General features: G+C 43.2%; 1 protein-coding gene across 2 annotated transcripts in view; it reads right to left on the bottom strand.

Annotated features, from left to right (window-relative positions):
- The window catches only part of pcca (propionyl-CoA carboxylase subunit alpha), a 71,612-nt gene that overhangs the window by 1,580 nt on the left and 43,197 nt on the right, over positions 1–26,835 (bottom strand). The window contains exons 10-21 of one of the 2 annotated variants that reach the window (XM_052081051.1): positions 23,121–23,223; positions 16,155–16,249; positions 14,093–14,243; positions 12,172–12,315; positions 10,091–10,165; positions 9,904–9,972; positions 6,578–6,653; positions 6,283–6,496; positions 5,178–5,280; positions 677–775; positions 528–581; positions 318–458 (exon numbers count right to left, since the gene is read on the bottom strand). In XM_052081051.1, the coding sequence (XP_051937011.1) occupies positions 318–458; positions 528–581; positions 677–775; positions 5,178–5,280; positions 6,283–6,496; positions 6,578–6,653; positions 9,904–9,972; positions 10,091–10,165; positions 12,172–12,315; positions 14,093–14,243; positions 16,155–16,249; positions 23,121–23,223 (1,324 nt within the window). Of the gene's footprint in view, positions 1–317; positions 459–527; positions 582–676; positions 776–5,177; positions 5,281–6,282; positions 6,497–6,577; positions 6,654–9,903; positions 9,973–10,090; positions 10,166–12,171; positions 12,316–14,092; positions 14,244–16,134; positions 16,250–23,120; positions 23,224–26,835 lie in introns of those variants that run through there. The other variant, XM_052081052.1, reaches the window with a different exon arrangement.

Below are 26,835 nucleotides of genomic sequence, written 5' to 3' on the forward strand. Positions count from 1 at the left end.
ATGAGACTGCGCCCAACAATACGGTGTGCCGAATGGTCGTGAAAAAACGGTACTTATTTATTTTGAAAACACAAGCCCCTTTTGAGTTATTGGACATTTTCAATGTGGTCCTAGTTACTTCATCTCTAGGCAGTAAAAAAAAAAAAAAACAAAAAACAAAAAACCAGGAGAGCAAAAGTGCCTTCTGAAAAAAGTCCCTGCAAAGTACCCCAATAACACAAAGGGTGAATGTAATGGAAGAACAGTTTGGCTTGGCCATTGACACAGTATGTTATCTATCCTATGTGACGGACACACAGTGCACGCACATCACTTACCTTATCACCGGGCTTCACAGTAACTGCCACCACTGTGCCGGGCATTGGGGACCGCAGGATGCTGCTGGTGTCTTCAGGAACTTTATCTGGCATATAAGTGTTTAATTTTGCCGCCAACTTGGACAGAATGTGAACTTTAAACTGGGGAAAAAAAGATGTAAGTAATTAAGTAATTATGAACAAAGTAATGAGAAAGCCATATAACCTTACCGATGTGCCCAGATACTGTAGAACTATGTTTCCTGAAGCATCTCGACATAGGCACTACACCAAAATATGAAACCATTGTGAGCACAGATGTAATAATGAAAATATCTATTTTTAAGAAGTAGTACAAGATCGCATATTTTGTTCATTACCTGTAACATTCTGTGCTTACTATTGATAGTGAGCGGTAACAGCGGTGAAGCCAAGTTCCACTGTCCGTGGACCTCCACCCGTTCTCCGTCGATGTACACCTTTGGAGAGAAACCTACCTTTGAGACTTGTGACGTGATACAATAGCTCCAAATAGAGCTTAGAAAGGCATTGTGTCAACACGCAATACCTCAAGCTGCATCATCTTTGACAATTAGTCGACGTTCATGTTTTGAAATCATGTAGTGAGCTCCGGTTTCCTCACACATTCCAAAAACATGCATGGTAGGCTGATTGAACACATTGAATTGTCCCTAGGTGTGAGTGTGAGTGCGCATGGTTGTTCGTCTCTGTCTGCCCCGGTTCAGGGTGTCCCCCGCCTACTGCCCGAAGACGGCTGGGATGGGCTCCAGCACCCTCCGCGACCCTAGTGAGGATTGAGTGGTTCGGAAAATGCATGGATGGATGGATGTTTTGTTTCAGCCTTATTCAAAAATTGAGTGCTTTGACCGATCCGGCCAGCTGTTTTTTTAGACACGTCACAAGGAAGACATGACACTGACAGCTCAGGCGAAGATAGAGAAAACGGTGAGTTCGGTAAGATTTTTTTTTTTCCTTCAATAAAAAAAAGACCATTGTCTGATAAAAGAGAAATGGCTCATACGCACTCTGTGGCTAGTTTCCCCAGACATGCTGTGGTATGCTTCTCCCGCTACCGTAACTGAGCACCCGGATGCAACTTTGCGGGTTGCTTCCCCCCCCTATTTCGCCCTTTTTCTTCATGTTCAACTCATTCATCATCAGGACTCTTCATCATCGTGACCAAGGTCTATATACTCTCCTTAACGATGGTGCATATTGACTTTTGAAAGCATAATCTGGCCTTTGGATGCTTCACACGTTGACCCTCTTTATTCACTTTTCACACACCCATTTCTCAATCATCTCTGTTACTCTTTGCAGTTTCCATTTTTCCCTCATTCACCTTTCTTTTGGTTGAGCTTGTTTCCGAAACAGAAGTCCATTTTGAATTGTTTGTGTGTTTGCATGTGCTTGAATTGGAACTCCAAATTGTTATTATCAGTGGGGCTCCTCCATACCCATCTCAAACTGAGGTTTTTCAGTCCATTTTGACCTATTAAAGCAAAGGTGGGCAAAGTACGGCCCACAGGCCCGATCTGGCCGTTTGTCTTTTTAATCCGGGCCACCGAAGGTTGGCACACAATTAAGGTTCGATGTGAATGATTGCATTCATTTCATTTGGACTTGTAATGACAGGCTTTTCAACACCAGGTGGCGCAGTTACTTGAAGCTGCAGAGCACAGGGAGGCATGGGGAGATGAAGAGAGCGGGAGAAAGATAGAAAAAATCCTATCTACCATCTGCAGACCTCTTTCAAATGGAAATTCCCGATCCCAGTAAAAAATAAATAAAAAAACGTATGCATTAAACTTTTGACTACTACAGTACATTAACGATCTATTCTTAAGAACACAAGTTTCGGAAGTCATACGCAAGCCTGCAGTAGCGCCAACTGCAGCACCTCCGGCTCGATACGATGTAATAAGCGTGTCCGCGCCGCAGCTATTTTCTATCATTGGATCCAGAACGGCGACATGCAAGTGACTCTTGATTGCAGTGAGTTTTACTGGAATTGCGAAAGTTTTTAATTTAATTCATTTACGTCCTGTGGATAATGGCATCCAAACGAAGAGGAACAGTAATGATCACGGAAGAGAAAGTGAACTGTATCTGATTAAACGAAGCGGGCTACAAGGTATGAAACATTCAGGAGACGCTTGGAGTCGGAAAGACTCAAATCAACGAGACTTTGAAAAACAAAGAAGAGATTCTTGCAATTTCCATGCCCAGAGTGACTTGCTTGAGGCTCGACGGACAGTCAAGTAAATCAACGTTTCCTAGAATGGTTTGACTGTTATTGCGCTAAAAACTTGACGCAAACTGGACCGCTAATAAGAGAGGAAGCGTGTTCCATAGCGCTTTGGGCATTGAAGACTTCAAAGCGTCCCATGGCTGGCTTCAAAAGTTCGTTGCACAACATCAGCTGAGCAACGCTGTCATGTGTGGTGATCGAGGCGAAGTAAAGTTAGAAACTGTGAGCGAGTGGAAAGAAAAGCCACCTGGGTCTGTTACTCGTCTCATTTTGTAGCAAATAGTCCTAACTTTGTTATATTTTATATTTTGTAGATACCTGTATTGTATGCTGCAGTTTTGGGGCAATATATTGTTGCACTTTGTTGCTTGTGTTGTCACACGTATATTGTTAACATACTTGGACGTTCATACAGGATACAGACCAGAGTTGTTTCACTGTTCTCATTAAAAAAGTATGTTAATACTTTAATGCTTTTGTTCTGTTGATGTTTGGTATGTTTGTCAACATATGCAGTTTTATAGCTATAGTGTATCTTACGCTGACCCGGCCCGCCTGTCAAATTTTAGAATCAATGTGGTCCCAGAGACAAAAGGTTTGCTTACCCCTGTATTAAAGTAAACCAAAAGAGACGTGGTGCTCCAAGCCCTGCGTATGATTATTGTGGTATTGTCCGTTTTCATCGTGTTGCTCCACTGTTTGTTCAAATATGTGAAGATTGGCCCAATAGTTCCTGAGATGTAAGCGTTCAAGGAAGGCAGCCTTTTTGCCGAACTAATAGGTCAGTGGGCCACAGCTCCCAAACACAGGAATGAGAGTGGCTAGTGATGGAAAAAGCGGAAGGGGGCGTGGCCGGCACAGGGGGCGGGGCCACTTACAAGTGGCACGAAACATGCTGAAGATGAAGTGTATTCAATTTACACACTACAGTAGTTGAAAATTTGACAGACAGTTTGAAAGTCCAGAAACCCCCCCCCCCCTCCCACACACACACACACACCCTGGGGTTTACGGATTTGGAACAATATAAAATAGGTCCATTTTGACAGAAAAAAAGCGTAATTCCGCCAAAAAGCGGAAAAATCTCATCCCTGCAAACACCTGCCCCGACTGACCTAAAATTTGAGATGCCGTGTGGTGCCATCACATCACATCAGTCATTTTTCAGATTTTTGTGGGGAGTGAATTGGCATGGAATAGTTTCCCTCACACACTGTAATTTTTGAATCAACAGCATTTTTATGAAATACCGTATTTTCCGCACGAAAAGACGCACTGTATTATGAGGTGCACCTTCAATGAATGGCTATTTTGTAAATTTTTTTCATAGATTAGACGCCTCGCACTAAAAGGCGCAACCTACAATGCGTCCACTAGATGGTGCTACGCTCCTTCCATTCAACTCGAGAGGCGTTCATGACCGCCTCTGAAAAATGTAAATTAACTATTACTGTACTTAAATGAAACTACGAAAATTGAAAATAATGCATCAAAACAGAAAATCAAGCGAGGAAATCACAAAATAAATTATATATCCCCCATACAGAATCTATTTTGTCATTTTCTCACTTGATTTACTTCGTGGTTTCATTGAAGTAAGAATTAATTTACGTTTTTCGTAGTCTTGAGTGGAACAGAAGAAAGCACGGAGACGGACAAAGACGTACAGTATCTGGACTTGCTGAGACTGTGAAAACCATTAATAAAGTCTGCGTTTAAAAAATAATAAAACTACAACCACAGCTCTCATTTTTTTCAACAAACTCAGGTGCGTCTTTGTCCATCACCTTCCCTTTTTCTTCCGGTCAACTTGAGAGGCGTTCATGACCACCTCCGAAAAACCCATTTGGCATTTCCTTTATCGTAGCTCCAAGAGTACAATCAGATAAGATAAAATAAGAAAACTTTTAATAGTCTCACAATGGAGAAATTCCCACTTCACAGCAGCAAAGTTATGAGAGGAAGAAGGAGAAGAACAAAATAAATAGGAGCTGCTGGAAAGGCAGCCACTCTTGCGGCGCCATCTTGAAGTCAAAATAACACAGCAAGATGTCAGTCCTACTTATTTATTCCTTTGTTGTGTATTCACAAATGATGAAATCACAATATGAATTCTGTAGGGGGGGAATAGAATTATTTTTTTTATATCCTCACTTGCTTTTCAGTTTTGATGTATTATTTTCCATTTTTGTAGTAATCGTTAGTATTAGTAAGTTTTTCGATGGCGGTCTTGAACGCCTCTCGAGTTGAACGGAAGAAAGCACGGAGATCGACAAAGACCTACCTGAATTTGTTGAGACTGTTTTAAAAAAATAACACCACAGCTCTCCTTTTTTCGGAGCTGCAACACATACTTATTTAATGAAGCAGCGACACAGTTCACTGAACCAACAGCAAGTTATAACATTGGAAGCATGTCTCCAGCAAGGAGCCATTTTGGAGTCAACATATTACTGTAATGACCATACACAAGGAGCACCGGATTTTTAAGGCGCTCGGTGAGCTGTTAAGAAAATGGAAGACTTTTTGGTGCGCCCAACAGTGCAGAAAATGTGGTATGTTGTGTGGCTGAAATGTTGATAAATTCAGCAGAAACAAACTTTACTCACCGTATAAATGGGTCCGGATTTATTCACTTCCACGTCATGCCATTGCTCTCCCAGCTGTGCACTTAGCCGCCAGCAACTACTCTCCACGGGTATTGAGGGTACCCTGCAAAGAAAACACACGTTACAAATAAATTGGGTGTTTTGGGAGAGCGAGGAACAGATTAATTTCATTTGCCTTGACTTCAGTGACGAAAGAGGACTTGTGACAACATGAATGTCATGTGTCAAGGCACTGCTAGTAGTCCAGTCTTTTTACAGCCCGCAGATTTAAACAAACAACAAAAATGTGCATTTGTGGAACGCAAGCTGCTTCTTTCTCGTACTGACTAAAACTGTCTTGAATGGCATTTGCTAGTTCATAACGATTCACTACAGTCAACACACGTATGTGTCTTGTCAGTCTTGAATTAATTTTATTGAAAACCAAACCTTGCTAACGTTTCATTTCACAGAGGCGTATAAAACTCATCTCACAACAAAGATTTTCTGCAAACACTGGAACTTCTATCGATGTGCAACCACTCAATTAAATAACTTTTCACCAAAGTTTTTGATGGCGGGTGATTTGCTAACTCACTTTGAAGCATTTCTAATGAACGGGAACTTAACATATAATGCTTTTTTCCCAAAACATGATTTCATCACAGAGACACAAAAGATGACTATCGTCTATTTAAGCTGTTCATGTTTCCATGCATAGTATACTTGTATTAGTAACTGATATGAAGTATGTGCATTACATATTTATCCAAAGACACCAGCCATAATATATAAGCAATCATGTCATCGATCTTTTTATGACCAATTTCTGCAGAACCCGTTTCTTACAACTGCATCAACCAAACGGCCTCCTTAAAATTGCATTCTCACTCATCCTGAAACGAAAGTCTCAAGAAACTTTTCAATGCATTTGCAATCTTAGTTGAGAAATGTGAACACGAAGACTTTCCAGAAGGACATTGTCCAAAACGAGCTATAAAACACAGGCAATATTTCTAGACGACTGTGAATCGATCGAACCTCTTTTCTCGGTTTTTCCTGCCGAGGTATAAATTTGAGAGGATGAAAGAAAATAACGCCTGCTGTAATGTACGGGGATTCTTACCTTAAATTACCTCGTACGTTCTGGAAAGTGAGCTGGGATGTGATGTAAAGTGCTGCTGCAGAGGCTACCAGTTCTCGCTGTTGTTCCACCTGCAGCTGGTGACCTTTAAAGCCATCAGGGTAAACCTCTGGAAGGAAATTCGTGCTAATGTCGCCGGAAATAAAGCGTGGATGGGTGATTATTTCTCTCAGGAGTGGAATGTTGTGGGTTACACCTGGAGTCAAAACCACACATCGTTATGAGCCCAAAAAATATTCAAAAGAAAAAGATGTTTGGATCCTCAAAATCATAATACCTCTGATAACGTAGTTATCCAAAGCATCTTCCATCTTGGCAAGGGCTTCTGCTCTCGTAGCACCATAGGTTATCAACTGCAAAGAGATACAAGATTGAATCAGAGCCATGCTTGCTTTTCATAATTTACTTGCTATTGTGACCATATCATCTAGAGCTGGATAAAAATTTAAATCGTGACTTGGATTTAGGCTTCCCTCAATCTTTTAAACATGACAATCAAACAAAAACTATTAATAAGCAGGATGACACGGTTCCGGAAATTGTGAGACAGCCCTGAACTGTAGTATCAAGAACACATGCTTTGTATGAAGACAAGAGGGCTTGGCGGAAAAACATGCCTTAAAAAAATAAACAACAACAAAAAAAAAACAATGCAAATATCGCCGTCAGAGGTAATCATTGGACTTCGTTGAACAATGATAACTACTTGGGGGTAAAACTGCATTTTATTGACAAAGAATGGACTCTGCAGTCATTTGTGTGAGACATGCGCTGACCATTTTGTGGATGCCGCAAATAAATAGGCAACGGAGAAGCTAATGGCATTGATAGGACTTGAACATGAATGCAGCCGTGGGGACTACTTCCATTTGAACACCTGCCTGCATAGCCCACAGTCTGCAAAGAACAGACTGAGTGTTTCCTTTTGGTGACAGTGGCTTTGAAAGTGTGTTGGCCAAACGTCGCAAGATTTTTGAACAGGTGTTTGCCGTCCATCAAGACAGAGAGAGTGTTCCTATGAAGGCTGTGATGTATCAAAAGCGGAATAGATCGAAAAAGAGGGAGAGAGAGACTCAAAGGGGAAAAAAAGACACAAGTGGTGCGCACGGCTGTGTATGTTAAGTTGAAGTGTTTAATTTGAGCAAAGAGTCAAGTGCAATACAGCCATCCCTTCAGTGCGACCCCAATCTAAGCTCATCTGTGAATTTGCCTGGTGTGACAACAATGCTTCGGGGGGCATTGTTCGGTTAAAAAAAAAAAGTATCATGGTATTTATAATATATAATAATAACATGGAGATCTGAGGCGATTGGCCCAACACACTTTTCCACACGACATGACACAAAATACAATCCCCGAGATCCCAGGTTAGCCTGGTAACTCCCATAACTTGTGAAAAGAACATACAAACCCAATTCCAATGAAGTGGGGACATTGGGTTAAACATAAAAAAAAAACTGAATACAATGATTTGCAAATCATGTTCAGCCAATATGTGTTGTTAATATTATTATTGTTTTTAGCAAATAATAATTAACTTAACATTTTATGGCTGCAGGCATTGTAAAAAATCTAGGGGACAGGTTTACCACTGTGTTACATCTCCTTTTTTTTTTCAACAAGATTCAATAAACATTTGGGAACTGAGGACACGAATTGCTGAAGTTTTGTTGGTGGAACTATTTCCCATTCTTGCTTGATGTACAGCTTCAGCTGTGCAAAAGTCCGGGGTCTCCGTTGGCGCTTGATAACACATTTTCAATGGGAGACAGGTCTGGACTGCAGGTAGGCCACTCTAATACCCGCACTCTTTTACGACAAAGCCAGATTGTTGTAACACGAGCAGAATGTGGTTTGCCATTGTCTTGATAAAATAAGGGGAGTCTATGAAAAACACGTTGTTTGGATGGCATGTTTTTCCAAAACCTGTATGTACCTGTCAGCATTAATGGTGCCTTCACACAGATGAATAAGTTGCCCAGGCCATTGGCACTAACACAGTCCCATACCATCACAGATAAAAACATTTAAACTATGCGTCCATAACAATCTGGTTGGTTCTTTTCTTCTTTGGCCTAGAGCATGGGTCCCCAACCTGTTTTGCCCCACGGACCGTTTTATGTCAGACAATATTTTCAGGGACTGGCATTTAAGGTGTGGCGGAAATAATACAACCAAATAATAAGGTATGAGCTGCCTGAAAACTGTGGTGTTTTCGAAATATAATAACAATAAACACAAGGAGCGTATCATCTGGCCGCAACACTCTGATCATGATGGTAATGTTTAATGCCTTCAAAATACGATACAATGCAAATTCAAAGTGCATGAAAATGATGACTCACCATAGCCCCAAGCTTGATTTTCTGCAACCAGATGGTCCCATCTCGTGTTAATAGGAGACAATGACACTTCAAGTGTGTGTTTTATGTCCAGTCTACTTTGTAATTTTGTTTTAGTCGCCGTGTCTGCAGAAAACTCCCGCCTCATACAGGTAGCATGTCAGAAATAGCAACAGTGCTATTGTGGTGATCTCAGAATATTCAGCCATAACTTTAATCCAGTTGTCTCAAACGTCCTTTTAAGGCCACCGTCATTTGCGATCTCCAGCAGTTAAAATTATATTTTTTTTTTAAGCGTAATCGGTCACGTGACGCAGAAGCGTGGTTTGACGCGTGTCAAGCGTGACACAGACGGATCTAACGGAGAATCTGGTAATTTTTCAAAATAAAACATTTCGTATTCCGAAATAAATAAAACCGAATTAAGGCAAGTTCTTTTTGTGCGGCCCGGTACCAAATGCCCCGCGGACCACCGGCGTTTGGGGACCCCTGGCCTAGAGAACGTGACATCCACAATTTTCAAAAACAATTTGAAATGCGGACTCGTCAGACCACAGAAAACACTTTTCCACTTTGCATCAGACCATCTTAGATGAGCTTAGGTTCAGAGAAGCCAGCCACGTTTCAGGGTGTTGCAGATAACCAGCTTTTGCTTCACATAGATTTAAGTTGCACTCATAGTGATGTAGTGCCAAACTGTATTTATTGACATTGGTTTTATGAAGTCTTCCTGAGCTCATGTGGTGATCTCCTTTCCAGACTGATACAAGTTTTTGATGAACTGCCACCTGAGGGCTCGAAGGTCACCGGCATTCAATGTTGGATTATGGCCTTGCTGCTTACATGAAGTGATTTAACCAGATTCTCTCAACCTTTTGATGATATTAAAGACCATAAATGAAGAAATCTCAAAATTCCTTGCAAATGTACACAGAGAACATTGATAAGCCTATCTCCACAAGGTCAGTCATTTTTGCCATCCGTGCAGGCTTTTTTTGTGTATTTTGTGTTCAAAGTAACATGCAGAGATGAATCAACAGGAGGCTCCAGTGATCCATGATGTTTGAGAAGATGAGTTTTAGTCGTTGAATAAATATGTTTTGAAATCAATACTATGATCATTTTAACAATCGTGATTTAAATCTTAATTCAAATAATCATGATTGTTTTCCCATCATCGTCCAGCCCCAATACCTTTTCATAAACGTTTGTGTTAAAAGAAAAAAAATAGTTCTAATATACAGTATAATGATTGACTAACCTTAGAAATCATAGGATCATAATAGATGCTGATGTCACTTCCTTCCTCAATGCCACTGTCCACCCGGACCTGTCAGTAACAAATTGATTTAGCCCAAAATGTGAAAACGTTTATCCGAGTAAAGATGTAATGTCTCGTTGAGGTCGTATAGAGACATTCAAAGCATTTTCAGAAGCACACTACCTACATTGTTGAGATCCGTTGGCTCTTGGTATTGGGACAACCTTCCAATGGAAGGGAGACCAAATGACTTGTAAGGGTCCTAAAAGAACAAATGCAAAGATGAAGTGCAACTTCAGGTTCACGTACATGTGAAGAACAGGAATATGAGAAACAGACCCTTTAAAATGACAAACTCACCCAGAGTCATGTACCTGATTGTGTGCATTACATTCAAATGTTATAAAAACACCAGTGGCATTTGTTACTGCTCTTGCATCAGTGATATTCACATTCAAATGAGTTATCAACTTTCAGATTGTAACAAAGTCTACCGCTCATCAGGATGAGCGCCGCTAGTCAGGATGAGCGCAAGCCAGAAGCTTGGATGTATGGCGCTCGCCCCAGGCATTTCATGCTCCTTACCCAATATGTTTTAAAGTGGGAAGTTGATGCACATCCTTATTATATTTTAAATTATAATTTATATTTATTTCTATACTTTTTGTTCTATATTATTACTTGTACACAAAAAAATGATGGCTCATTAGTTTTGAAGTCAGTCAAGTATTTGTTCATTTATTGCTCAACCGAGCGACGCGGACGAAAAATGACCAGCTGCACGGTCACCGTTGCGCTCCGCATTCATTGGAGCAATGAAGACGATGATAACAAGGATGTGTATGCGCGTGTGCTTGTCCAGTCGCGTATGTGTATGCGTGTACAGGTCATAGCTTCTTCGTTGAGGTCTGCTCATCATGAAGACAGTCCCAGCTTATCAGTCCATGTCCGAGAAAGAGGGGGGTGGTGGTGGGGGCCCTAGACTCCATGCATATTTCCATCCAGGGGAAAGGCCAGATAGCGTTGTTTGTTTTGTAGAGACGGCCGCCAACAATTCCAGACAGCCTTGAGTACTTGGTCTGTATCTCCTCACTGGCGCCAATCATTCAGATCCCAAAATTCTTTCGCAGCGTGGATTCCAACGTCTCCATGGTATTTTCAATCGCGCGGAGTCGCTCCAAAACCGCAGTCGCAAAAGTCGCAACAAAATTTCGGTTGAGCTCAGTCCCCGCTTAGGTGTGAGTGTTGGACATTCACGCCAAGCCATCCAGAGTGACCAGCAGCTTCTTCACTTCCAATAGAGCCGCTCCCGTCGGTTGAATTTTGCGATAGAACAGCAAGCTGCCAACACCAAACGGCAGCATACCTGTTATCAAAAGGCCAATGATGTAGATGTCTTCCACATCCTCCACGGACAGTACTGTCAGGCACACCGGTCTACACTTTCTCCATGGATCCAGGGCGTATCCGGCACCAAGTGTCCCCCCTGATGGCAAGCAGGCTCCCCACTGCCCGCTCTTTCCGTCGAAAAAATGTTGTCGATTACATCGAGAGACCAGCCAACTAATTCCATGGTTAGTTCTTCGGATGAAAACATGGTAGGAGGCTAGGGAAAAAAAGTTGGACAAAGACAGCACAAAAGACTAAGTGGTGAGCAGGGGAAAAAAAGGTGGGAGGGCAGGGGAGCTGTGCAAAAAGCGTCCGCCTTTGTCGAGAGCCAAGCAGAAAAGAATCTGTGCCATAAAGCCTTGAGTTTGACACCCGTGTCTTCAAGGATCTGAACTCTGAATGCTATGTAGTTATACTTGGATACCTCCGTTTATATTTTGCTAGCTGCTTTCAACAATTAGATCTCTGTAGAAGACTTTATTTAGCTTTTGAAGCAAGCGGAAATGTAAGCAGAAAAAAAAAGAATCCACAATGGACCGCTCTATACTATTTAACATAATGTTTGAATATGACTGGTCAATCTTACACATAGGCACGCTGGATCAGACGAAACATTGATTCATTTCAATTTGAAGTAAGCTTTTTTTTAACTTTCTTTGCAAACTGCAACTTGTTTCCAAATAAACTAAATAATTGTTTTTCCTCCTTCAGTTTCGAGGGGAAACTGTACTGTAATTAAAGGCTCAAAGTGACAGGTTGTTGTTTTAACTGATGATTGTTGATCCTTATTTTTTTTAAATACAGTTTGAAGTGTTTTCATGAAGGATGATTCGGAGAAGTTTGCAATAAATGCAAGCATGTGGAGAGAGCAATTCAAACCTCAGCATAGACGCGGCTCTCAAAGGCCCAACCATTTATTGGGATATCTTCCTGTTTGTGCTGCAGTTGGTAACCCTTGGCAACTCGGATCATCTGCTCAACCAGGTCAAGACCGGTAATACACTCCGTTATGGGATGTTCAACCTAGAGACCAAAGTTAAGACAACAATGGTTAAACGCCCGTATTTTCTGCACTATAAGGCACGTTGTAGTATAAGGCGCACCCTCAATGAATGGCCTATTTCGAAATGGTTTTCATATACAGTGATCTCTTGCTCTAACGCGGTTCACTTTCTTCGGCTTCGCTGTTTTACGGATTTTTTTGTGCAGTTTTTAAAAATGTTTTTAAACCGTGAATTGCATTCTGCATCCTGATTGGCTAAGGCACTGACCGACGTGAACAGTCCAACCTTGTACTGACTATTAAGAATATTATTTTACAGTACAGTATTTCCAAAAACTATTATAGATATTTGTTGAAAAAGTTTTTTGTGCTTGGGCCTGAAAACAGGTTTTGCTCTTTGGTTTCATTCTATACATAGTTCAGCATTGTATAATAACTGTAAAAAATATAGTTCACTACTTCACGGATTTCACTGGTTCTTTTTGGACCGTAACCCCCGTGATGAACGAGAGATTATTGTATTGGGCATACCGCATTATAAGGCGCATAGAATTAATTGAAGTTACAACAGTGGCTGCGTTTGCTTTATGCATCCACTAGATGGAGCTCCACTAAAGATAATACAACATAATACAGCTTTTTTTATATAGAGCCTTCACAACCGCTGTTGTGAAGGCTCTATATAAGTATTGTAAAGTGCTGTAAGAAAGCACTTTACAATACTTCATCCAAGAAATCAGAATATTGGTCTATGTATTAGGCGCATCAGTGCTTTTAGGTGTGTTTTATGGTGCGGAAAGTATGGTAACTAGGATCGTAGAGCATGAAATGGAAACTCAGGCCATTACAGACTGCTAAAAACTGAGAAAGGTTTCAGGACAGGTTTTTATAAATAAGAACAACAATACAAAGGTGCCGAAAACATAATAAAGCCTAGAGTGTTGGTGTTTTTTGTGAGCATACCCATACTGAAACATCTAACTCATGTCATTATTGTCATGTGTCCCTGATCCAGATGTATCATAAATACTTGCAAAAAGAGATCGAACTGCTGAACTCCTTTCTTATATTAAGCTGTTGATAACAAGCCCAAATATGTTCGGGAATAATAAAATAAAGGAATTGCTGCTCCCAAAGTATTGCAACAGAGGTCAATTTCACAACTTTTGCCATGTTTCATGAAAAATGCTGCCAAGCCAAACATCATCCCTCTCATAGAAGTGAGTGCGGCATACCCATCACATTTTTTGTAAACATTTCATTCGGTTTCTCATTGGACAACACTGAAAAAAATGACACTTTGCTACAATGTACAGCAGTCTCTGTGTATGGCTTATGACACCGGGAATTTACAGTACTGTCCCTTCAAGATAACTCAGCACAGTAATAAATCTCAAAACCGCTGGCACCAAATATGAGGACAACATTATGTGAATTGAAAATCTGCGTAAAGATGGCCTCCGCTATCAGATTACCAATTCTTTGAACTGCAGAAATGTGGCCAAGACCATTTAGAGATTTCGTGGCGGTAGCAGCTTATGTGTAAAAACTTTTGAGCTTTTGAACCAGACGGTTCCTGTTCAAGTCTCAATTAGGACAAAGAAATTAGGGGGAAAAAAGGCAACTCATTGTTGGAGAGATACTAGTCTACTTCCAGACTGCTTTTCAAACAATTGTTTGCTTCTTCTCTTGTGTCTAGAATGTGCGGATTCAATTCAATTGCAAAACACAACATGTCGAATAAAAACAAACGGAATGCACATGAATAAATTTCGACACACACATGCCTGCACAGACCTGCAACCGTGTGTTCATTTCCAAGAAATAGAAGTTCTTCGAAGAATCGACTAGGAACTCGACGGTACCAGCAGAAGAGTACTGCACTGCCTTTGCAAGCTGAACTGCTTGCTCACCCATCGCTCGTCTTGTCTCAGAGTCCAGGAAGGTACTACAAGAGTCAAAATTGCAGAATAAGAACACGTATTTCTGTCGAACATTAAAGTACTCATCGAGAACACTGTGAAATGAGACTTTAACCCCAACTGTATGCAGAAAATTGGTGAAGATTGCACGACTGTCTGTGTCCTATGTGTTGTGTTGTGTTATTTTTGTTATTCTGACTTCAAAATGGCGCCGCGAGAGTGGCTGCCTTTCCAGCAGCTCCTATATTTTGTTGTTCTACTTCTTCCTTTCATAACTTTGCTGCTGTGAATTGGGAATTTCTCCATTGCGAGACTAATAAAGGTTTTCTCATCTTATTCACTGTTTGGAGACAGAGTACTGTTTGCGCTCACAAAGCAAAACAATCCCTAAAAATCTGCTGGATGTGATTTGTTGCAAAAAAAAAAAAATGCTGATCTGACACTTGATATCTGAGGCATCTTGAATCTGGTGTCATTGAAACTGATTTATACAATGCCTTGAAAAAGGATTCACATCTTCCTTGAAATGTTCAAAACTTGAAGTCTTTTAAGAATCTAAACATCCTTTGAACCTGTCCACAACTTTAGCCCCGACCTGTCTGTTGTTGGTCTCTGGTCTCATTCTCAAATAAACTGCTGAGGCTTTCACAAAATATGTGTACCCTATTTTCCGAAGAATAAGTCGCTCCTGAGTATAAGTTGCACCGGCCATAAAATGCATTATAAAGAAGAAGAAAAAAGAACTCCATAAGTCACACTGGAGTATAAGTCGCATTTTGGGGGGAATTTTTTTGATAAAATCCAACACCAAGAAAAGACATGTCATCTTAAAAGGCAAATAAATAGAGAATAACAGGCTGAATAAGTGTACAATGTGCTAACATTACATGACGCAAAAACAACAAACTGAGAACGTGCCTGGCATGTTCACATAAGGGTTACCCACTCTTCCACTTGCTTTTGATTTATGGACCTTTTAAGGACTTTTGAGGGCTAATTTAGCCATTTTTAAGAACCTTATCTCTATTCAGCAGCGGATTCACAGTGGATTTAATGCCCGCTCAGCAATAGGCGGGCTGAGCAGAAAGACACATATCACTAAGCTGGTGTTCAAATTATTGCTGCCAAAGGAAGGGCACACATCTTTATTTTTCGGGGCAATCAGCTAACCCTTTATTTGACATACTGTATGAAAAAAACTTGAATTCAAAATGAAAATTAAGGACAATTTAAAAAGTAATTTTACAACTTCTTTTTTTATGGATTTTTATGGATCTTCATCCTCGATGTCACTTTTAACGAACTCCACAAATTCCGGAGGCAGAAGATGCGGTGGTTACACTTCTATGTGGCTTTTGTCTGAGTCATTGTCAGTTGTTTTTATCAGTTACCGCCAATGTGGACAGTATCAACACAGGCCTAGAGCACCCTCTTATATACCGGTACTGTAATGTGTTAATCGATTCAAACATAGGTTGCTCCAGAGGATAAATCGCATCACCGGCCAAACTATGGAAAAAAACCCCGGACATTTTCGTCTGGAAAATTACGGAACTAATACTGAGAACAAATTACACACAAGGGGACTTCATTAGGTTACACTTGAAGACAATCGATTGCACTGGATATTGTATTTGGGGTTCTCGGAGTACAAGAGGCTGAATAGAAATACACCATACCTGCAATTCTACAATCAATTGCCCTGTTAATTTGTCATGTTGTTTTTCTTTAATTGTTTGATGAAAACTTTGCTTCAGGTTCCCGGGAAAAAATAACGATCCTCAAAATTTTAAAAATGCTCCTCAAATGAAGTCAGTGCTGAACAAAACTGCTCCCCCCACCCAAAAAAAAGGTTTCAAGCCTTGAATATATCAATTTATACCTCTTAAAAGGAAATATTATTTTTTTAAAGCAAACCTCATTCCTTTCTTGCTAACCTGGGAGCTTCTTCCACGACCTTCTGGTTCCTCCTTTGGATAGAACACTCTCTTTCATTCAACCAAAGAGCATTACCGTGTTTATCAGCCAGTACCTATGAGAAGAAACATAGCTCATTTAAGAGTTAATTGTGTAACAATAAATATGACTTAAACAAGAATGTAATTACTGTACTTTGCAAAACATCAATTTGTAAATTACAAAATATTTGTTTTATTTGGACCTAGTATTGAAATATCACATATTTGCACTCAATATATTTAGCAGAGTCCCAGAGAACAATTTCAAAGCAAATGATTCTTAAAACACTGAAAAATAAATATCAAATGAGGATTAAAATGGGCTAGGACAATAATGTTGAATGCTTGGAATCATTTGCAAAAATGAGTGCATCCAAACTGGCATCCAGGACCGGAAAAAAAAGTACCGTAAATTCTGGATTACAAGCCGCTACTTTTTTTCCACACTTTCACAATACTGGGGCGTGTAATATGAAGTGGCATTTTAAATTTTTTTTCCCATCGCGGGAAAAACATGGACCAATAAAATGAATGAGTCTTTCACTGAGGTCCAATGAGATTGTATGACTAATCACAACTTCCGCTCTTTTTGCCGTAGCGGGGGAAAAATGTGTTACCTGGCAACAGTCGACCAATAAAATGAATGAGTAGTACACACAGGTCCAATGAAATTGTATCATTACCGGTAATCACAACTTCCTTATTTCAGTCTTTCTTCTAACCCTGATCAACATGGAGGATACCAGACGAAAAGCATACGATGCAGCATTTAAACTAAAAGCGATCACTCTGGCAGTTAAAGAAGGAAATCAAGCTGCTGCCCGTAATCTTGGCATAGACGAACAAGTCGATGGTGTGAAGGTGGAGGCTCCGGCAAGAAGAACTGAGCTAGTGTAAAAAGACAACCAAAGCTTTTAAAAGTTTTAAAGGTGGGCCGTCGTGGTATTATAGATTCATGAAACGAAAAGCCTGTCTATTAGGGAACGCACAACGTTGTGTCAGCAAGCTCCCTCCCAATTACGAGGACAAACTTGCTTCGTTCAGCACATTCACACAAACAAAGACAGCGGAGAATTCCATCAGCCCAGATGAAATAATAAATATGGACGAATACCCTCGCACTCGGACTGTAAATAAAAAAGGTGACTCCGCCGTCATACTGAAAACAAGCGGCCACGAGAGAACACATTTTACCTGTGTTTTGAGCCGCGCAGCATCGGGCCTAAAGCTGCCAACGATGATCATTTTTAAGCGGCTGACTAGAGAAATCATTTCATACATCTTTTCCCATTTATATGATTTGCATTATTCTATTTAAAGCATAGAGGGCTGCAGTATTTCTCCTCCTAATTACGCAAATGCACATCAAGATTTCTCTTTGTCTGGCCTCTTATTATGTGTTTCAGCGTAATTTCGTTGTGCAAATGCATTGATCATGCTCATAAAAATATGGAGATTATTTTAACCTGAAGAAATTTTGCTTTTTATTTCTGCGGAGGTTCAGCAGGAGACCGCGTCAGCGGCCTCACCGGGAGGCGATCCACGGCGGCAGGGACGCAGAAGCAAACCCCCGCCTACTCATTGGCCAGCGGTTTATAGTACAGTGCGCCGCATATAATAACAAAATTGATGCGGCTCTTAATCAGGTTTGGTCTGTAGCCCGGAATTTACGTTATGTGCCCGCTCCTTTCTTTCAGATTTGCTTTTTTACACATTAATCACACTTTGTTTCATATCATTAATCCGATTTTAATATCTCACAGACAACCACACACAGGCAACCTTATGACCAACAGATTTGTTTAAAGATATCAATTACATAGTACCTGTCAGACAAAATTAAATGTAAACCCCATTTCCAGACTCAAAAAAAGTTAAGACGTTGTGTAAACCGTAAATAAAAATACAGTAAGATGATTGGAAAATCCTTTTCAACATATAATCAATTCAATATACTCCAAAGACATTAGTAGTTTCATTTGTTTTGAATTTACAATAAATGGATCTAATTTTCCCTTGCCTGGACGCGGGTCACCGGGGCCTCCCTCTGGAGCCAGACCTGGAGGTGGGGCTCGTTGGCAAGCGCCTGGTGGGCGGGCCTACACCCATGGGGCCCGGCCGGGCACAGCCCGAAGAGGCAACGTGGGTCCCCATTCCCATGGGCTCACCACCCATGAGAGGGGCCAAAGGGGTCGGGTGCAATGTGAGCTGGGCGGCAGCCAAAGGCAGGGACCCTGGCGGTCCGATCCTCGGCTGCAGAAGCTAGCTCTTGGGACATGGAATGTCACCTCTCTGACAGGGAAGGAGCCCGAGCTGGTGTGTGAGGCAGAGAATTTCCGACTGGATATAGTCGGACTTGCCTCCACACACAGCCTGGGTTCTGGTACCAGTTCTCTTGAGAGGGGTTGGACTCTCTTCCACTCTGGAGTTGCTCACGGTGAGAGGTGCAGAGCAGGGGTGGGCATACTTATTGCCCCCAGGCTCAGTGCCTGTACATTGGGGTTTGTTAAGGAATTATTCCGCTAGAAGTAGTAGTAGAACATTGTTGAGGAATTTCATCTTGCTATGAGAACTATTGACACTAGTCTCTGTCCTGAACATCTGCTGAAGTACTTAAAACAAAGAATGTAGTGTGAAGTTCAGATCCTATTTTCACTTGGTTAATTAACAGCCCCCGAGGGTTTTTCTGCATCCACCACCTCGTAAAAATCCCTGAAGGCTGTCAAGTGCCCTCAAAGAGGAACCCTAATCTGTGACCAGCAGCTGTGGTCCATACTTTGTCATCATATCAAGATCGAACTTTGCTTGACCTTCTTTGTCTCTACTTTTTCTTGGTTAGGTTTAATGGTTATGGTGTTATTCCTCTCTGTTAGTTGTGTTTGTTCAGACACTAAAAGAAACAATGTACAAAGCGGTTGAAGGTATTCCTGCTCACTGTTTTTACAATCACCTTTAGTGCCCTCGACCCCCACCACCCACCACTTTTAGGGCCCCCCTCCACAGGACTCGTTTACCGTCAAAAGAGGGGCTGTTATCTCAAGTGTCTGTGTTCCTGCCATCGCACCAAATGGGGGGTAGTGGTGGTCTGGTCTCACCTCACCGCTCCTGGCTTCCTCCGGCCACATCGGGTCAGCTGACATGTTACTTTCTTTGTTTCGGGATTTGCATGAGAGGCGTACCTCCCCGCCTCTCATTATCATATTGTCTCTATATAATCTCATGAATGTGTTTCTTCGGGGCTTCCTGGTGAAATCTGAGCCTCACAGGAGCCTGAATCGATTTATGTTGCGTTGTGATAAACTGAAGAAAAGACTACGTGGTGTTGGGTCTTCTTCCACCTTATAGAGAGATAAAAGAACCTGTAACCAAGGAGGGCCAAGAGCAAATTGACAGCTCCCATTCCTCAACAGGTTCACACCGGTAGACGAGAGGGTTGCCTCCCTCCGCCTTCGGGTGGGTGGACGGGTCCTGACTGTTGTTTGTGCATATGCACCAAACAGCAGCTCAGCATTCACACCCTTTTAGGAGTCCTTGGAGGGTGTGCTGGAGAGTACTCCTGCTGGGGACTCCCTTGTTCTGCTGAGGGACTTCAATGCTCACATGGGCAATGACAGTGAGACCTGGAGAGGCGTGATTGGGAGGAATGGCCCCCCCGATCAGAACTCGAGTGGTGTTTTGTTATTGGACTTCTGTGCTCGTCACGGATTGTCCATAACGAACACCTTGTTCAAACATAAGGGTGTCCATATGTGCACTTGGCACCAGGACACCCTAGGCCGCAGTTCGATGATCGACTTTGTAGTTGTATCATGGGATTTGCGGCCGCATGCTCTGGACACTCGGGTGAAGAGAGGGGCGGAGCTGTCAACTGATCACCACCTGGTGGTGAGTAGGCTCCGATGGTGGGGGAAGATGCCGGTCCGTCCTGGCAGACCCAAACGTATTGTGAGGGTTTGTTGGGAGCGTCTGGCGGAATCCCCTGTCAGAAGGAGTTTCAACTCCCACCTCCGACAGAGCTTTTCCCATGTTCCGAGAGAGGCGGGGGACATTGAGCCCGAGTGGACCATGTTCCGTGTCTCTATTGTTGAGGCAGCCAATCTGAGTTGTGGCCGTAAGGTTTTTGGTGCCTGTCGTGGCGGCAACCTCCGTACTCGATGGTGGACACCAGCAGTAAGGGATGCCGTCAAGCTAAAGAAGGAGTCCTATCGAGCCTTTATGGCCTGTGGGACCCCAGAGGCAGCTGACGGGTATCGACTGGCCAAGCGGAACGCAGCTTCGGTGGTCGCCGAGGCAAAAACCAGAGCATGGGAAGAGTTCGGTGAGGCCATGGAAGCCGACTTCCAGATGGCTTCGAGGAAATTCTGGTCCACCATCCGACGTCTCAGGAGGGGGAAGAGTGCACCACTAACACTGTGTACAGTGGGGATGGGGCGCTTCTGACTTCGACTCGGGACGTTGTGAACCGGTGAGCAGAGTACTTCGAAGACCTCCTCAACTCCACCAACACACCACCTGGGGACTCTGAGGTGGGCTCTCCTATCTCTGTGGTTGAAGTCACCGATGTGGTTAAAAATCTCCTCGGTTGCAATGCCCCAGGGGTGGATGAGATCCGCCCAGAGTTCCTCAAGGCTCTGGGTGTTGTGGGGCTGCCCTGGTTGACACGCCTCTGCAACATCGCGTGGTCAACGGGGAGAGTGCCTCTGGATTGGCAGACCGGGGTGGTAGTCCCTCTTTTTAAAAAGGGGGACCGGAGGGTGTGTTCCAACTACAGAGGGATCACACTCCTCAGCCTCCCTCGTAAGGCCTATTAAGGGGTGCTGGAGAGGAGGGTCCATTAGGAAGTCGAGCCTCAGATTGAGGAGGAGCAGTGTGGTTTTCGTCCCGGCCGTGGAACAGTGGACCAGCTCTACAATCTTAGCAGGGTCCTCGAGGGTATGTGGGAATTCGCCCAACCAGTCTACATGTGTTTTGTGGACTTGGAGAAGGCGTTTGACGTGTCCCTCGGGGAGTTCTGTGGGGGGTGCTTCGTGGGTATGGGGTACCGAACCCCCTGATACGGGCTGTTCGGTCACTATACCACAGATGAAAGAGTTTGGTTCGCATTGCCGGCAGTAAGTCAGAATCGTTTCCAGTGGGGGTAGGACTCCGCCAAGGCTGCCCTTTGTCGCCGATTCTGTTCATAACCTTTATGGACAGAATTTCTAGGCGCAGCCGAAGCGTTGAGGGGGTCCGTTTTAGTGGCCTCAGTATTGCATCTCTGCCTTTTGCAGATGATGTGGTACTGTTGGCTCCTTCAAGCAGGGCTTTCCAACTCTCACTGGAGCGTTTCGCAGCCGAGTGGGAAGCGGTTGGGATGAAAATCAGCACCTCCAAATCTGAAACCATGGTCCTCAGTCGGAAAAGGGTGGAGTGCCACCTGCGGGTCGGGGAGGAGATCTTGCCCCAAGTGGAGGAGTTCAAGTACCTTGGGGTCTTGTTCACAAGTGGGGGCAGGAGGAAGCAGGAGATCGACAGGCGGATCGGTGCAGCGTCTGCTGTGATGCAGGCGTTGTATCGGTCTGTCGTGGTGAAGAAGGAGCTGAGCCAAAGGGCGAAGCTCTCAATTTACCGGTCGATCTACGTTCTAACCCTCATCTATGGTCACGAGCTATGGGTCGTGACCGAAAGAACGAGATCCCGGATACAAGCAGCCGAAATGAGTTTTCTCCGCAGTGTGTCCGGGCTCTCCCTTAGAGATAAGGTGAGAAGCTCGGTCATCCGGAAGAGTCGAGCCGCTTCTCCTCCACATCAAGAGGAGTCAGATGAGGTGGCTTGGGCATCTGATTCGGATGCCTCCTGAGCGCCTCCCTGGTGAGGTGTTCCGGGCATGTCCCACTGGGAGGAGACCCCGAGGGAGACCCAGGACACGCTGGAGAGACTACGTCACCCCGCTGGCCTGGGAACGTCTCGGGATCCCCCGGAGAGAGCTGGAAGACGTAGCTAGGGAGAGGGAAGTCTGGGCTTCCCTGCTAAAGCTATTGCCCCCGCGACCCGGCCCCGGATAAGCGGTAGATGATGGATGGATGGATGGATGGATGGATGAATTTGATGCCTGCAAAACCTTATAAAAAAGCTGGGGCAGTGGCATGTGTTCCACTGTGTTACATCATCTTTTCTTTTATCCATCCATCCATTATCCGAACCGCTTATCCTCACAAGGGTCACGGGTATGCTTAAGCCTATACCAGCTGTCTTTGGGCAGTAGGCGGGGTACACCCTTTGAACAACATTTAATAGTCGTGTGGAAACTGACAACACAAATTATTTTAGCTATGTAGATGGATTCTTTCACATTCTTGCCTGACTTCCAACTTCAATTGCTCAACAGTTCGGGCTCTCATTGTATTTTGCACTTCATAATGCGCCACTGACCTTTAATTGGAAACAGGTGTGGACTGCTGGCGTGGCAGTCTAATACATGTACTTTTTTACTATGAAGCAGCACAGTTGTGACATATGCAGAATGTCTGGATGGCAACTTATTCGGGTCCTACAAAAGCTGGCCAAAATCCTGAAGGCTTGTATGTTGGAGGCCTCCAAAGAGCGCACATGGATGAATCAGTAGCCGACATATTTTGTGGGACAAGGTGCAGGGGCTCCTTGACTACCAGGAGCAAAAGATCAATTTTGAAAGCAGGATAGGAATGCAGCATAAGAGTTGATTTTGATCATCACATACACAAGGCAAAAACTTGGGTTCAAATATAAATATAATACCGCAAGGGCGGTACAAGCAGTTTTTAGGTTCAGGCGGCAATCACATTTCCACATAAGCCGAGAGAGAATATTTATTCCATAATTAATTTTATTAAACATTCAATGACACTAGCTTACAGTGTACAGGATTTTGAGACAAAAATTGATGGAACACATCAAAACATTTTCTGTACACTTACTGCGGCATACCTGTATCTCTATGTGTCTCGGGTTATCGATGTATTTCTCAATAAGAAGTCTATCATCTCCAAAGCTTGATGCTGCTTCCTGGGATGAAAACCGGAACCCTTCCCTATAATAACAAACAAGAAAACACACAAACAAACACATTTCAGCAGCAGCAGCAGAGCTTGATATATTGTGTACACCATGTTGGTGTATTTCATCAATTAAAAACCACTTAATAATAATAATAATAATAATAATAATACATCACATTTGTAAGCGCCTTTCATAACACTCAAAGACACTGTACAACCAAGAGCAATAATAAAACACAGGTAAAATAATAAATAAAGAAAGAACGATTTAAGGCGGGTAGGCGAGTCTGAACAGGTGGGTTTTGAGCTGGGTTTTGAATATGGAAAGAGAGTCAATGTTTACGAATGTTGGGAGGAAGTGAGTTCCAGAGTTTGGGGGCAGAGCGACTGAAGGCTCTGCACCCCATTGTACTGAGACGGGCAGAGGGTAGAAAAAGGTGGAGGGAGGATGAGGACCTGAGTGAGCGAGAGGAAATGGAGATTTGAAGAAGATCTGACAGATAGGGGGGCGCAAAGTTATGGATGGCTTTGAATGTATAGAGAAGTAATTTGAAGTTGATTCCAAGTTTGACAGTAAGCCAGTGGAGCTGTCGGAAGATGGGGGTGATATGGTGGAAGGAGGGGGTTCTCGTGATGATCCGGGCTGCTGAATTTTGAACAAGTTGAAGTTTATGGAGGATTTTTTTGATGGACGCCGAAGAGGAGTGAGTTGCAGTAGTCAGTACGGGAAGTGACGAGACTGTGAACAAGGATAGCATTGGTGTGAGGAGTGAGTGAGGGACAGAGGCGGTTTATATTGCGAAGGTGGAAATGAGCGGACCGGGTAATGTTATTGATGTGGGAGTGAAAGGATAGTGAACTGTCAAGGATGACACCCAGACTCTTCACCTGGGGGGAGTGAGATATAGTGGCATTATCAATTATGAGGGAGAAACTGTCGGCTTTGTTTAGAGTGGATTTGGTACCGACGAGTATGAGTTCAGTTTTATTGCCGTTTACCTTGAGGAAATTATGGGTGAACCAAGATTTGATTTCTGAGAGACAGTGAGAGAGGGATGAGGGTGGGAGATGCCATGAGAAGATTGTTTGTTATTTTTATGAGGGCTGTTTCAGTACTGTGACGGGGACGGAAGCCGGACTGGAATTGTTCATAAAGACTATTGTCGGTGAGGTGAGAGTGGAGCTGAGAGGCGACAGTTTTCTCCAGAATTTTCGAAATGAAGGGAAGATGGGAAATGGGGTGTAGGTTATCGAAGTCATTGGGATCTGAACCGGGTTTTTTCAGGATTGGGGTGACAGCTGCAGTTTTGAAGAGCACAGGAACAATTCCAGTCGACAGAGAGGAATGGATAATGGCTGAGATGAAGGGAAGCAGAGAGGGTAGGCAGGATTTGACCAGAACTGTGGGGAGGGGATCGAGCTGACAGGAGGAAGGTCCCATTTATACCACATTATGAAGCAAGTGGCAAATTTGTCAACGAAACACTGTTGCGGAGGATAATAACCTGTTGTCTGATGCCCAAACGGCTACTTGCCTTCCGTTAAAAATAGAATAGAGAAACAGCAACTTGAACCAAAGTCAAAGAAAATCAGAGCTGGCATGATCAGCGTAGTTCTGGCATTGAAGGCAAAGCTGTTGTTTGAGACTGAGCAATTTAGAAAAACTGTTAACATTTTTCCTCTATTGAAACAGCATTTTTTTTCAGTTTTTAGTCATCAAATTTAGGCAGACATTAAAACCATTCTCTTTTGTGTGGTGTGTCAAATTTATAAGATGCATTCTGCGTGCATTCTGCAGTGCGCGTAAGCTGTCCAGTACAGCATGAAGATGAAACATATATTTCACATTTTGTTTCTGTTAAACTGCCAACTGACATACGGCCCCACAACAAGTGACAGTGCAGGACATACTTGGCCCATAATGCTCACCTACAGCCACCGACTTCCCAAAGGTCGTACGTGTTTCCCACCACATTACACCTACGGCCAAATGTTGACAAATTGTATCATAATAATTATAGAAGAATAGAACAATGATATTTTATTTATATATGCACGCAGCACATGGGTGAGAGCAATGTTGGTGCTGGATTTTCCGTTGCCGCATCCTAACCTGCCTCTACGCTCGACGGTTCAGTATCGCAACGTTATATTCTTGGCTAGATTTTGCACAAAATTTAGAACTCAACGACTGAAATCTTAAATACTTCTCTTCAACATGTGAAATCTAGTAGTTGGTACCTTTTTAAGACCATATCCCATATCAGACACCTACCCAAAAAGGAATATTTTTTGGTTTGGATTTCACCTTCACAACCATCCGTTCATTAGGTAGTCCTTCAAAAAAAAAATATATAAAAAAAATATATATTCCTGTATATATATATAATATACTAGCTGGTTCGCCCCCCTCCGGGCGGCTCATCAGCTAGTTCCTGCGGAAGGCTGGTAAGGTGGTGGTTCGCCGCCCTCCGGGGGGTTCATCAGCTAGTTCCTGTGGAAGGGTGGTAAGGTGGGCCTTCGGCCCACAAAAGTGTTGTTGCTTGGTTCAACTTTTTGTTCATCTTCATTGCTTATCGCGAAAATAAAGAGATGTTTCGCTCTACTAAATAACTAACAATTTCATTGCAATGCTTGTGGGTAGACAACATTTTTTCGCTAAGATGCCCGCGCGATCGTAGTGAGCCACTGCCTGAGCGGCGCAGTGGCGGCACGCAGCGGCTCAGTAAAGTAGGTACGTTTTGAAAAGGGATAGACGGAAGGACAGACCGCGTGCGGGACGACGCGCAATATATATAGGAATATATAATATATATATATATATAATATAATCTATATATCATATACATATGTATATATATAAAAGACCTTAGAAAGAATATATTATATATATATAATATATTTAATATCTATATATATTATATGATATATATATATATATAATTATATATATATATATATATATATATATATACCCCTCCGTGAGCCGTGGTGGAGGGGTTTGCGTGTCCCAATGATCCTAGGAGCTAAGTTGTCTGGGGCTTTATGCCCCTGGCAGGGTCACCCATGGCAAACAGGTTCTAGGTGAGGGGCCAGACAAAGCACGGCTCATAGACCCTCATGATGAATACAATAGATGGACCACGGTTTCCCTTGCCTGGACGCGGGTCACCGGGGCCCCACTCTGGAGCCAGGCCTGGAGGTGGGGCTCGTTGGCAAGCGCCTGGTTGCCGGGCCTACACCCATGGGGCCCGGCCGGGCACAGCCCGAAGAGGCAACGTGGGTCCCCCTTCCAATGGGCTCACCACCCATGAGAGGGGCCAAAGGGGTCGGGTGCAATGTGAGCTGGGCGGCAGCCAAAGGCGGGGACCCTGGCGGTCCGATCCTCGGCTGCAGAAGCTAGCTCTTGGGACATTGTGGTTCACACCGGTAGACGAGAGGGTTGCTTCACTCCGTCTTCGGCTGGGTGGACGGGTCCTGACTGTTGTTTGTGCATATGCACCAAACAGCAGCTAAGCATACCCACCCTTTTTGGAGTCCTTGGAGGGTGTGCTGGAGAGTACTCCTGCTGGGGACTCCCTTGTTCTGCTGGGGGACTTCAATGCTCACGTGGGCAACGACAGTGAGACCTGGAGGGGCGTGAT

Source organism: Hippocampus zosterae, chromosome 11 (genome assembly GCF_025434085.1).
Source record: "Hippocampus zosterae strain Florida chromosome 11, ASM2543408v3, whole genome shotgun sequence".
NCBI classification, from domain to species: domain Eukaryota; kingdom Metazoa; phylum Chordata; class Actinopteri; order Syngnathiformes; family Syngnathidae; genus Hippocampus; species Hippocampus zosterae.